General features: G+C 53.1%; 1 protein-coding gene across 5 annotated transcripts in view; it reads right to left on the bottom strand.

Annotated features, from left to right (window-relative positions):
• Positions 1–1,339: 1,339 nt before the first annotated feature.
• PFKFB3 (6-phosphofructo-2-kinase/fructose-2,6-biphosphatase 3) overlaps positions 1,340–12,774 on the bottom strand; it is an 87,281-nt gene continuing 75,846 nt past the window's right edge. The window contains exons 11-17 of one of the 5 annotated variants that reach the window (XM_036241779.1): positions 12,477–12,606; positions 11,488–11,550; positions 11,307–11,371; positions 9,420–9,593; positions 7,897–7,919; positions 5,713–5,765; positions 4,247–4,289 (exon numbers count right to left, since the gene is read on the bottom strand). In XM_036241779.1, coding sequence (XP_036097672.1) covers positions 5,723–5,765; positions 7,897–7,919; positions 9,420–9,593; positions 11,307–11,371; positions 11,488–11,550; positions 12,477–12,606 — 498 coding nt within the window. In that variant the 3' untranslated portion in view covers positions 4,247–4,289; positions 5,713–5,722. Of the gene's footprint in view, positions 4,290–5,712; positions 5,766–7,896; positions 7,920–9,419; positions 9,594–11,306; positions 11,372–11,487; positions 11,551–12,476; positions 12,607–12,774 lie in introns of all 5 variants that reach the window. The other 4 variants (XM_036241755.1, XM_036241771.1, XM_036241763.1 and 1 more) reach the window with 4 other exon arrangements.

Genomic DNA, 12,774 nt, shown 5'->3' with positions numbered 1-12,774 from the left:
GCATAAATAAGTGGAAAAACAAATCGATGTTTCTCTCTCTCTCCAAAATTAAAAAAAAAAAAAAATTTAAAACAAAACCCATAGGTTGAAATAGATGGTGCAATGCTATGATCTTATCAGCTTTTTCTTCCTACAGTTGACCAATTCTTGTGGTGGTACTGTTTATGAAATAATTCCAACTTAAAATATTCTTAACTGTGCTGGTGAGAAAAGTGGAAAGTGAGCCCAGGAAAAGTGAGATGAGAATCAACCTGGCTGGAGGCTTCTACCAGCTGCCTTGGCCTGCAGGTGGGGAGCACCCGGGGTGACAACTGCAGCACAGACCCCACTGCTTGTGTACGAACTGCTGCGGTTGGCCCTGGCCGATCTAGCTCAGCAGTTAAAGCGTCGGCCCGTGGACCAAAGAGTAGCGGATTCAATTCTGGTCAAGGGCATGTACTTCTGTTGTGGTTCGGAGGCAACCAGTCGATGTCTCTCTCTCACCATCGATGTTTCTCTCTCTGAAAATAAATGGAAAAATATCTGAGAGGATTGAAAAAAAAACTGCCACTGTTCAAAGGAGCTGGGAGAAAGGGTATGGGATGACAGGAACAGAGATTGATGGACATACTGTATTCTATAATGGTGGATACATGCCAGTATGCATTTGTCAAAACCCACAGAGCCGCACAGCACAGGGTGAACGATAGATCCTAGTGAACAATCACCTGTCAACCTGTCAATATGAGCTCATAACAGACGCACCGCATTAATGGACTATGTTAATAACAGTGGAGACTTTGTGCAGGGACAGAGGGCACTGGCAACTCTGTGTACTGGTTGCTCTTTCCAGTAATTCCAAAACTGCTATAAAAAATAAGTCTATTATTGTTCCTTTTTTTCTTTTTTAATCCTCACCCGAGGACATTTTTCGACATTTTGTTCAGATAGAGTGGGAGGTAGAGAGAGAGAGAGAGCAACATCGACGTGAAAGCGACACATCGAGTGGTTGCCACCCACACGACCCAACCAGGGCTGGGGACAAACTGCAACCAAGGTATGTGCCCTTATGGGGAACCGAACCCGGGTTTCTCCGGACCGCAGGCTGACGCTCCAACCGCTGAGCCAAACCGGCCAGGGCTATTATTGTTACTTTTTAAACTTGAGCCCTGGCCAGTTTGGCTCAGCGGTTAGAGCATCAGCCTGCGGTCCGGAGAGACCCGGGTTCGGTTCCCGCTAAGGGCATGTACCTCGGTTGCAGTTTGTCCCCGGCCCTGATTGGTCGTGCGGGTGGCAGCCACTCGATGTGTCCCTTCACGTCGATGTTTCTCTCTCTCTCTCTTTCTCTCCCACTCTATCTGAACAAAAAAATGGAAAAATGTCCTCGGGTGAGGATTAAAAAATAAATAAATAAACTTGACATAGCTTATTGCTTCCCAAATGCTGGCACTAGGCGGCTGGGATCTGCACGTCCCGTTTCGAGGAAGTGGGTGGAGAGACAGGGCAATAGCTCAGGAGCAGAAACTTGGTGCACTGACCACGAGTGTCGATTAAAGAGTCTTCTTCCCCACAAAAAGGACCAGAGGTACACTTCAGTGTATTTCAACCAGGTATTTTATTGTTCTGGCAACTGCAAAATATACAAATTTCTAAAAGGCAGCCCCTGTTGGAAAGCTGGTACAGCCCTGTCCCAGGAAACTAATTCAGACCCACATACAGAACGCAGAGAAGTCCGCAAGTCGCACATAAAGGCCCCAAATCAACCGACAAACAATAAATCCAATCTAAAAAGTTTTCTGTTTTCAAGCTCCCTTATACACATTAAATAAATAAATAGCACATTTGCTATCAAAATAATACAAAAATAAATTTCAAGTATTACAAACGAAATCATCATTGGTGTGGTTCAAACAGTTTTCTCCTCCCCTCAATGAAGCATTTTGTCCATGATCTCAGGACAGTAAAAGGAGAGGCATCTACCTTCCCAAAAACAAAAATGCAAAGTTAAAAAAATTTGGTCCCAGGTATTTTTCAGGATTGGGGGTGAGGGGTGAGGGGCAATAAAAGAGCAACGCTCCATGCCTGCAGCCCCCACACTCTCCGTCCAGCGCCTCCTCAGAGGTCAGACCACAGCTTTCACCTGGTCTCTCCAAGGCCCCCTCCCCATCCATTGCCCCACCCAGACCCTTACTATGTTCTGGGGGAGGAAAAGCCTCGTTTATGTGTTTACCTGCTTCAGGCCGTCAGGGGCATGCACCTTCACACAGTCCCGCTCACATCAGCCTCAAGAGGCCAAAATCAGAGTTAGCTCTGACCACCAGGAATAGAAGTCCAGAAAGCGGGACACAATGACGTCATTCTCAAGAGCAGAACTGCAGGCTCCTCTGCCTAAAAATATGACCAACCTACAAACACACACTCACGTCAACTAGACTCAAGATTCCAGGAAAGAGAAAAAAATAACACAAGTCTTTAGTTGCACAGAAGGTACATACAGATCCTCTCAGGCAGGATGCCAAGCAGGAGGACAGGAGCTGAACAATTTGGTGTGAAAACTTCAGATTTGATCATGGAGTACCTGAAGCGCGTCCCATTTCCCACGTGAGCCCGATCAGAGGGACGTCCATGCTCTAAAAGCTCCTCCCAAACAAAACAGAAATGGTTGTTCTCGCCACCTCCCGCCCCAGCTGTCCAAGCTGCATCCCCACCCTCTGCTATTTTGTAGGTGCAGAGGGGTGAGGGGGCCAGGCTCAAACGCAGAGAGCAGGAAAGGAAGGTGACTTTTGGCACCAGCTTTTAGAAAGATCCTTATAGGATCATTTGGACAAATGCTGGGTCTCCAATGTGTTTCTTCTGGGCCTCAGGACACCCCCTCCCTCCCTCTGTACTTGGAGGCAACAAGGAGAAACCAGCAGACAGAAACTACAGGTATTTAGAATCACATGTCCCCAAATCCCTGCTTTGAATGCCCCCCCCCAACGTCACCGGTGCCACTAAGGCAACAGAGGACATTCCCCGAGTAACCCAACATCATGTCCGGCACACAGCAGCTGCGCGATGGAAGTGTGTGGCACTGAGCTGAGTCCTGCCAGGACACCGTGAACAGCCTCTTGGAAAAAGTGGCCTAGAGCGAGGCCTGGCCGGGGCCACTGTCCCCACCTGGGAAACATGGACGGTGGCGAACATCCCGAAGGAAGGCGGCTGGATCCTTGTTCCTCTCCGCGCTGTCTCCCAGGGTCTGTCTTGCAGTGATCTGAGTGCTCGCTCCCAGCCGGTTTACTGAGGTCCTCTGAGCGCCCCAACTCATACAGGCATGCCCAACTCCCCACATTCTTTCAGGGCCCTAGCCCCCAAGGACACAAAACCCCAAAAATCGAAGTTCCTGAAGAGAAGGTATGACTTTCAGGTCACAGTTCTGCCAGAAAAAAAATGTAAAAAGCAAGTAGCCCGGGGCTCCGGGGCCTCTGATCCAGGCCTGAGAGCAGAGGGATCCATGGCTCCCCGGGAGGGTGAGGCCCGGTGCTATTTCCTCTTGCCAACACAGCCAGACTGTCCTTCACATCTTCAGAGGCCGAGCGCAGACCTGGGAAGCTGTGTAGACACGTCGAGGGTCACTGCTTAGCTGACAAGCAAGTCCAGCTCAGGCGCCCCTGTCCGCACCTGCAGGCTGGCTCTGCCCCTGGCCCCGCCCAGCAGGCACCCTTTCTTCGCGCGTCAGCATCCCGGGCTGAGATGCATGAATGAATCTTATGAAGGTTTTCAACATCCCAGAACCTTCAGCATCTGGGATCTAGGCCCCTTTCACATTAGGATTCTGGGGCCAGTGTCATCTCCCCAGCTGGGAACATTCCAGGCCAAGGTCACAGAGACAAAACAAAACAAAACAGCACAGAGGCGCCAACGTCCCCTCCTCAGGGCCTTCTCTCACCTCCTCCACTGCTCATCGTCCTTACCAAGCCTTGTGGAGGGTCAGCGAGGCCACACAGCCCTGGACAGCAGGGCGAGCCTGAGGTGGGGGTGGCCGAAGCTGGACACAGAAGCATGGATTCTGCTCGCACACGGGAAAGGTGTGTGGGGGTCTCGGCCACCCCAGCGCTGATGGGGGCACAGGTTCACTTCGGCCAGAAGACCCCTAGAAGAACCCTCTTCTATGCCACCTGGCCCTCTCTGGGAGAAGTCGCTGGGATCGTCGGCCTCAGGCGGATGGAAGAGCCCTACCTACGCTGCAGGAACGGAAATGGAATGGAACCGATGGGTCTGCCTCAGTGTGTCCGGGAGGAGTCGACGCTGCTCTGGGAGCCTTTCATGTTCTATTTGCAGGAGAAAAGGGGCGGGGAAGGAGAATTATTATTATCGTTGACTAGGTTTCTAAAGCAAAAGACGAAAGCCATGCAATTGAGACTTCACCGCACCCCCCCCCCCCGCCCCCAGACGAAAGACACGACCGAGAATGAGCATCATTAATCACACTGGTGGCAGTTGCCCAGGGAGTCCCCAGGAACAGACGGAGGTTAGGGCCAGAGTCGCGCAGGAGAAGGGCTTCATGGCAGAGGCCTGGCATCTGGCTGCAGGAGGCGGGAAGGAGTAGGCCAGAGCTGTCCTGGGGAGCAATGGGGCCAGCACCTAAGGGACCCTCAGCTCACAGCCCTTGAGAGCCCAGGGCTGCCTCTGCCCCAGCCCGGGGAAGTCTTGCTGGCCACTCCAGGCAGAGGGTGCTCCGGGAGCCCTCTCAAGGAGCATAGGACCGCACACAGGGCCGCACACCTCAGCCCAGATTCTCGGAACACGGGCTGGGCAGCCAGAACAGGGGCTGCGAGCTGGCTAGACGTGGGCATTGTCACTAAAGCTCTCTTCCCACTCTAATAAAAGCAATCCCAGCCAGACATCTTACCCATAAGAAGCTGGTATCAAAGCCCTCTTTAAAAAAAGTGTTTTTCAATCAGCTGGGGACAGATGATGGCTGCCATTGTACAGCAGCTATCTCTTAAACTAACCTCCTAATTTACCCACCAAAAAGGGAAACACCGTTTAAAAAGTGTTCTCTCCCATCCTGAGTGTCTACACCAAGATGGCCTTAAAGGGGTAGAGGGAGAGAGTGGAACCCAGGCAGATGGACATGCAAGGATCACCTCGGCCCACTCCCCTTCCATGCAGAACGAGGCCCTGTTCCAGAAATCCCTACATAAGATAATCCTGGGCTGGTAGCATTAAAGCCCAGGTCTGAGCTTGCTCTCAGCTGGACTCGGGAGCCCAGGCAAACCAACCCTCCAACCACGAGTATATCAGACAGCCTCAGGGCAGCGGAGGGGTCTGCTGGGGAAGGCCCTGTAGCCTCAAAACCAGAGGGGACCCAGCCAACTTGTGAGGTCAGAGAGCGAGGTGCTGCCCGGCTGGCTCCAACCCACTCACACATGTCAAACCCAAGGCTCCGAGCACCCACAAACGATGGCAATGGGACAACGACACTGGGGGCCGCAGGCACAGGCTATGTCAAACCATTCACACGTGGTGTCCCTGGCTCAGGACACATGGAGGGAAAGGAGGACGTGAGAGAGGACGCCTCGAGACAATGGTGCTGCTCTGAAAAATCCCCAGTTCTCTGGCACGGGTGTGAGTCACATACTTGACCGTGGCCAGTCTTCACACAGACCGAGATGCCCTGCGGGCAGAGATGCCACGACTCAGAGAGAGATGCGGAGAGGACAGAGAGGGGGCATGCACCGAGCCATTTACCTTTCCAAGGTTAGTAAGGAGAAAACTTTGAGAAAATGTGACAGACAGTTCGTCTTTCAAGCATAGTGGGGCAAAAGAAGAAACATGTTGGAAAAGAAAAACAAAACAGAACATCTTTAGTCGTATTTTGTTTTTAGTGTGCATTTGAAATTCCAAAAGCAAGGGTGCGTAGTGAATGGCTGGCCCCAAGCACTGGTGCGGCCCCCAGGACAGGACTGCAGCGCCACATCCGGCTGGGCTGTCCTGCCCGCTTTACTGGGAAACCATGCTCACCGGTGTCCTCTAGCCACATCCCCTAAGATCCCAGGGGCTCCCACACTCCCTAGTCTCTTGGTGCTCCTGTTGCCCATGAGACGAAATCCCACTGGCCTGTGCAGAAGGAATAGGAGGGCATCAAAAGGCAGAGTGGAGTGCAAACCATAGCCCTGGAGGTACCCACCCAAGCACAGGGCACCGTCTCTCCCACAGTAATAGCTACCGGCCACCGGGCGTTGACTATGTGCCGGAGATTCTGTAAGTGCTACATTGTCAAAACACCTCATAACGTTCCTATCTCCATCTTACAGGTGAGGACGTTGTAGTCCTAGAATGGCACCACCTTGTCTAGAGTTCTAGAGAGAGAGGGTAGTAGACCCAAGATCCAAACTCGGCTCAACGTGACTTTAATAATAAACTTTGGGATCTGCAGCCCCAGACATGGGCTCGTGCTCCCAGGTGGAGCTGGACACTGAGACCCTAGATGGGAATGGAGGTGTGAAGGGTCCAGAGAACACATTTTGGCTGAACTGGGGGGAGTCTAGCCTAAGGTGCTATTAGCCTTAAAGACAGACAAGTTCAACCTTAGTAGGTGGGGGAAGTGCCAGAATGGCCCCTCCCAGCAAGAAGATCTCTTCCCTGGCAACACCAGGCCATGGGTCAAAGGAACGGGAGATGCACAGATACACGGGCGGCTACTGCTAAAGCCTGAATTTCGTGGACACGCCCATGTTAAGTAAACACACCTCAGCCACGGGGGAAACAGCTGCATGGGAGAGGCTGCAAGAGTTAGAAAGGAAATCAGCCCCAAGCTACACACATCAGGTGACCAGGACAAGGGCAGGTGAACAGTATCTTGGCTGTTCCCAGAAACCAGCCAGCCTTCAAGGCTGGGAGACCTGAGTAAGTCCTGGTTCTGCCACTGACTGGCTGGATGACCACGTGCAAGTGACTTGACCTGGGCTCATATCTGGTAAACGTAACTGCCCTGCAGACATCCTAGGGTTATTTAAGGATCAAAGTCCCGGACAGGCACTAGCACATTATCTGTGACCTGTACAGCATGTCGGAAATATATCCACTACAGGTGGTGCTGCCTAATCTAAGCACGATGCCCAACAACTCCTGTTTTCCCAGAACAAGCCAAGCTTTTAAGCTTATCAGGCTGAACTCCTCAAGCCCTTTTGGCTTCTGCGTGAATTAGTCCCTCATCAGCAAAAGGGAACACAGGTGGGTGATTTGAGGGGTTGGGGAGAGTGGCATTTCATGGTGGCGCTTACTAAAACTGCAATACTAAGGCCTCGGCTCCTTGTCACTGGGGACCACCAGAACAATGGGGACGATCGAGCTGTCTGTCACTTAACCAGAACCTTCTGCACAGAGCTCTGGCTGTGGGAAAGAGGAGACCGAGCAGGTCTGATTTGAAAGCTGCTCCCCATCCTGAACCTGACTTTTAAGGCTGAGCAGGCTCCCATACAGGACAACCCAATCCAGAGCAACAGGTCTGTTCCCCAAGAGGCCTCTGCAGAGTGTGGGGGTCCTACCAGGACAAGAGGGAGAGGTGGCAGGGTTTTGCAGATTAGGCTCTGGGTGAATTTCCTCTCAGAATGAAAGGCTCTCCTAGGGAGACGCAGAATTAAAAGGCAGTGGTAGGAGGCACAAGGCCTAGCTCCCCACCAAAATCTGACACCCAGAGGGACAAACGAGAGTTAGTGCTAACAGTAACCCAGGACCCCGAGAGGCAGTGACACAAAACAACTGGGCCGTAAGTACTTCTTGTGTCCTTTGCTAAACATTCATGAATTCCCCCCACCCTCAGATTTCACAAAAACTGCCGTGATCCCTAACATTTCAACAGGCAGGAGGCCAAACTGGCAAGCAAGAAGGAAGAGGTGCTAGCAGCAAAATTATTCAGAGGAAAATACTTACAAACAGGCTTTCCCTAGCAGAGGCTGCAGAGAGGAAAGATGAGAGAGGTCAGTTGAGGGACAGCATACAAGGCCCAGGTCATGTGAAGTCAGCACATCCTCTGCAGGACCCTCCCAGCCTGGCCCGGCTTCTCCACTCCCAGAGCATTCAGCTCAACAACCCCAAAGGGCTGTGCTGTCAAAGTCGGGGGGGAGCCCCAGCTATGTGTCCTCCCTGCACACCGCCGAGCCCAGCCCAGGCCAGTCCCCACAAATGTCGAGGACAGTGGCTTCTGAACTTCCAACTATGACTCCAATTTACATCAAAACAATGTCACAGACACACCACGTAGAATTCCACTTCTGTTTTCATTAAAAAAAAAAAAACACCTCTAAGTTTAGGCCTGAGAGTATTAATTCGATATCTCCAAGTCCTACCCTCCTCATCTGAAGGCCAGGGAGGAATGTAACCTGACAATAAAATCCTCCAGTTAGTGCCGGGGCAGACACTCCGCTCGATGCTCAGCACTCACTCCCTCATTTGATCTGCTTTGGCAGTAGGCGCTACTCCCCCATTCCTCAGATGAGAAAACTGAGGCCTGAAGCGGTCCAATGACCTGCCAAGGCTGCTCAGCACTCGCTCCCACATCGCATTTCCAGGCACCATGGAATTTAAATGTGCTTCAGGTGAAATGCAGAAGAGTTTGTGGGCCTCAGCACCAAACTCATAAACAAATCCAATTCAAAAGTTAGCCACGATTGACTTGTAAGAGACCAGGCCTGGGTGGAGGTGAGACCCCTGGGTGGGGCCCAAATTTGTGCCCAGAGATTTCTATGTTTCACAGATTCTTGGCTGTCACTGAAGAAAAACATGGTTTTCTAAAACAAATCTTAATGCCCCACAGCCATTCAGCTTTTAATCTTCACTGTGAATAAAGTGAAGTGTAGTTGGTTTTTCTCTTTTTGGGTGTTTTACTACCTGCTGAAGTAACGATGCCACATGGGAAAGTGGCTATTTCTGGACCACCCAGCGCTGAGTCGGGATGTCCGGGTTCCCACTGGGCCATGCGGCTCCGGGGCAGGACACTCTTCAACTACAGCTTCTCTACAGTGGAAAGCTATGGCAAGAAAGGGAGGCAAAATACCCAGCCACGGGCCTGGGACAGAAAAGACGTCCTCAGGCCATGTAGAAGCCAACGACCAGGAGCTGCATGGAGACGGCCAAACCAGGGGCTGTCTTTGACTTTCTTTTAGAAAAACCTATCCACAGATGTGCATGGGACACAGACACTTTGCCACTTTGCCTGGTTCTGCCCAGGGCCGACTGCCTCAGAACGCAGATGTGCAGGCTCACAGCCAAGGTCAGGCAGGACCTGACTGTGGGCCTCCAGGATGCCACAGACCTCAGAGGCTGTCCCCGTGTTCACTCCCTCCACCACCCACAGGCTGGGCTGGGTCTGAGGCCGTGGCGGCAGTCACTGGGGGGGTCTCTTCCCCACCCAGACAGGAGACACGACTGCAAGGAAGGAAAGGGGGGTAACGCACTTGTCCGGGCAGCTGCGCGGGCACCTCCGGGGGCAGGCAGTTGGGCAGGGCAGCGGAGGTAGAGGCCACATGCTCCTCAAAGCTGTTGATGCGAGGCTTTTTGGTGGGCTCGGGGCTGGCTAGTGGGGTGACACTATTGCGTCTCATGAGTGGGTTAGGTCCCTTCTTTGCGTCCTAAGCGAGACAAAGACAAAAGAGAGAAGGCGACAGTTACACGGAGAGGGGAGGTAAATAAGCCAAAAAAAATCAAAACCAAACAAACACGTTTCTCTGCTTCTGGATTTCACTGACACAAGACCAAACACAGTGAATGGCCCTGGGGCCACTGGGTTGCCATTTTGTCTTGCATCTCCCAGTCAGCAAGATCAAGGGATGACCTCCTCCCAGGCCCCTTTCCAGGTCAGTCCAAGACACCCACCAGATAAAGGGGACATTCAGAGAGCAGGTGAGGGAGGAACAGCAGGACCAGCTCTGCACAGTCAGTCATTGAATTTCAGCAGGTAACGAGGCGGGAGAAAAGGACCTTGCTGCCAGCCTCCAAGGAGGGGAGTGGAGAGGTGAGCGGCCGGGCATGAGGCTCAGGGAACCACTGAGGGACAGGACAGCAGGAGGGCGGGGGGAGAAGGTGCCGGTGCTGGACTCTCTCGTGCTGACCTCGAGCCAGGATCCGCAGGGCAGGCATGGAGCAGCCTCTGTGTCCCATAACTACACTCAGCTCAGGATAGGAAAGGCAGGTTTCAAAGCCAGCAGGAGACTGAAGACACAAAGACCCAACGGAGGCAGAATGGCCGCCAGGGCCCAACGCCAGCCTACCTTCCGCTCAGCAACAACACGCCCAGAGCAGAGCGACCCCTGCGGCCTGTCACTATAGCTCGTGACCCAGGAGCATGAGTTAGGGTCTGTCTCCACCAAGAACCTACCCTGGTTCTGTACAGTCCAGTGTTCAGGGACCATCAGAGCCCAGTTGAGCTGAACCCCGCTGCCAGGGGGTCGGGCTGGGAGGCTGCTCCTCACAAAGCCAGAGGAAATGCAGCATCCACCACCACATGCATTCAGGAGGGAACGTCACAGCCAAGGGACACCCTCCTGCATTTTAGTAACCAGCCCGGAAAATGCTGTTGGATGCTAGGATTTTAATGCCAAGTCCCCTGCACAAATGGAAAATCGTACTCGGTGTACATAACAGGGTCAGACTGATGGCGGCAAAGTACTGCATTTCGACAGCCAGTACAAAGTAAACTCTAACTTTCTTCCATAACATATGCCCGGGCGGAAGTCGGCTCTGCCCTCGGGGGAGCCCGCCAGGCTGACCACCAAATCTCAGACCTCCCGGAGGGGAATCCGACGCCACCAGGCACTGGGGTCTCCCGAAAAACCTTTCCCTCCACCACTCCTCATGTCTCTAATTTTCAAATTGCGTTTCTCCAGTCCCACTTCCTTTTCCACTGTTACCACTTCCCGGTGACTCTGTCCCTAAGTGTGTCCGGATGACTGAGTGGATTTTTCAACCCCGTTTCTGGAACCTGAAAGCAGATTAAGCCGCAAAGGAAAAGGCAACATCTGTGCTGGGGTTACATTTAAGAGCAGAATGTGTCTCCCGAGTTAATACTCACTTCTCGGGTCAAGCAGAAATGGAGGAAGAAAGCATGGAAAGAGAAAAAAACATAAGCCAAGAAGACAGGGCAGGAGCACACCGATGCTGAGAACAGGGAGCGGAGAAAGTCACCCAGGCCCGCCGAGTTCCAAGGAACCACCTCAGTGAGAACCCACTGAGCGACATACGTCCGTGTTTGCAGGCAACACAATACTGGGGACTTCCCAAGAGGTCACTCGCAGTCCTCAGGATGGAGGACAGGAGGGGTGCTGAAGGGCGTGAAGCTTCCTCACCTCTGATCTCTCCCGGTGTGTGTTCACTGACTCCACATTCAGGTAGATGGATTCTACCCGGCAACCTGGGTGGGCGAGAGAGCAGCTTCCCGTTAAAGGAGAGAAGCCGCTTACAGCCACCAGAAGCCACCACCCCGGGGGAGCAGGTCTCACTCGGCAGGGGCTGAGCCACCATACTCACCATAAGCGACTGGTGTCAGTTTTAGGACAGTGTGAAGGGGGCATTTCAGGTATGGCATCTCCTCTGAAAAAAGAGAAAGGGCCCATGATTAGACTCGAGACCTGAGCATGGACGTTCCCAGGCCCCCAGAGCCAGCTCTGCCAGGTCGGACCTTCAGAGCCTGCTGGGCTGCAGTGTCTCCCTGGGACTCTCACCCCTCACACAGACCCGCAAAAAGACTTCTAACCCAAAGAACGAAACCGAAACAACCCCCACGCCCGCTCTCACAGAACGAGAGTGAAAAGGGAAGAGTCATTTCCCAAACAACTTAGGTGTGTCGGGATCCAGCTGGACCTTGGGCCAAGTGAGACTCAAATTTCCAGCTGGAGCCCTGGCTGGTTTGGCTCAGCACTTAGAGCGTCGGCCTGTGGACCAATGAGTCGTGGGTTTGATTCCGGTCAAGGGCATGTACCTCAGTTGCCGTTGTCCCCCACCCTGGTTGTGGGTCATGTGGGAGGCAATCAGTCAGTATGGCTCTATTGCATCGATGTTTCTTTCTCTCTCCCTCCCTCCCCCTCTAAAAAAATTAATTAAGTAATTAAAATAAAAGATTCATTAAAAAAAATTTTTTCAGTTGGAGTTTTCTGAGCCGTTTGTTCCTTAGAGGAGGGCCACAGAGAAGAGCTGGCCCTCCTCACCCGGCCCAAAGCCACTGCCATGTGAGTGGACGAGGACTTCCAGGAGGCTGTTTCATGAGGCTGCTGGCCCATCATGCCTCTCATCATGCTGGCAAGTTTCCCAGGGGCGAGCAAGGAAGGACTGGGCCTGGGGGCCCTCAGCGGGCGGAGGCCCTTCCTAACCCTCAGCAGCACAGCAACCGGGGCAGGTTGGGTAAGGAAAGACAAGGTCAGCCACTACGCCAAACTTAGGCTGTTTTCCCTCCCTCCTTTCAGGGCCTGCTAACCAGCTCCCTACCCCTGCCCCAGGGAGGCTTTGGGGGACGGCGGCACCTGCACTCTTATCCAGGAAGTAGGCCAGCAGGCAACGCAGGACGGCCTGGTGGCAGATGACCAGCACATTCTCCTGCCGCTCCAGCTCCATGATCACTGGCTCCAGGCGCTGGACCAGGTCCTGGTAGGACTGCAAGACAGAGGGACGGACGCTGTGTTGGAGCAGCACACGTAGAAAGGCGGGAGCTTTGGCACCTCGGCCACCCGGCATGATGAACAGGGAACACACCGTCCGTCAGCCAGTCGACACCCAGGCGTGTTTCAGTGCTGCAGCTCTAAAACTGGGGGACCCACCTCA

Source organism: Molossus molossus, unplaced genomic scaffold (genome assembly GCF_014108415.1).
Source record: "Molossus molossus isolate mMolMol1 unplaced genomic scaffold, mMolMol1.p scaffold_m16_p_1, whole genome shotgun sequence".
NCBI lineage: Eukaryota > Metazoa > Chordata > Mammalia > Chiroptera > Molossidae > Molossus > Molossus molossus.
Note: the sequence above shows the minus strand (reverse complement) of the source record. Positions and strands in the feature narration are given on the sequence as shown.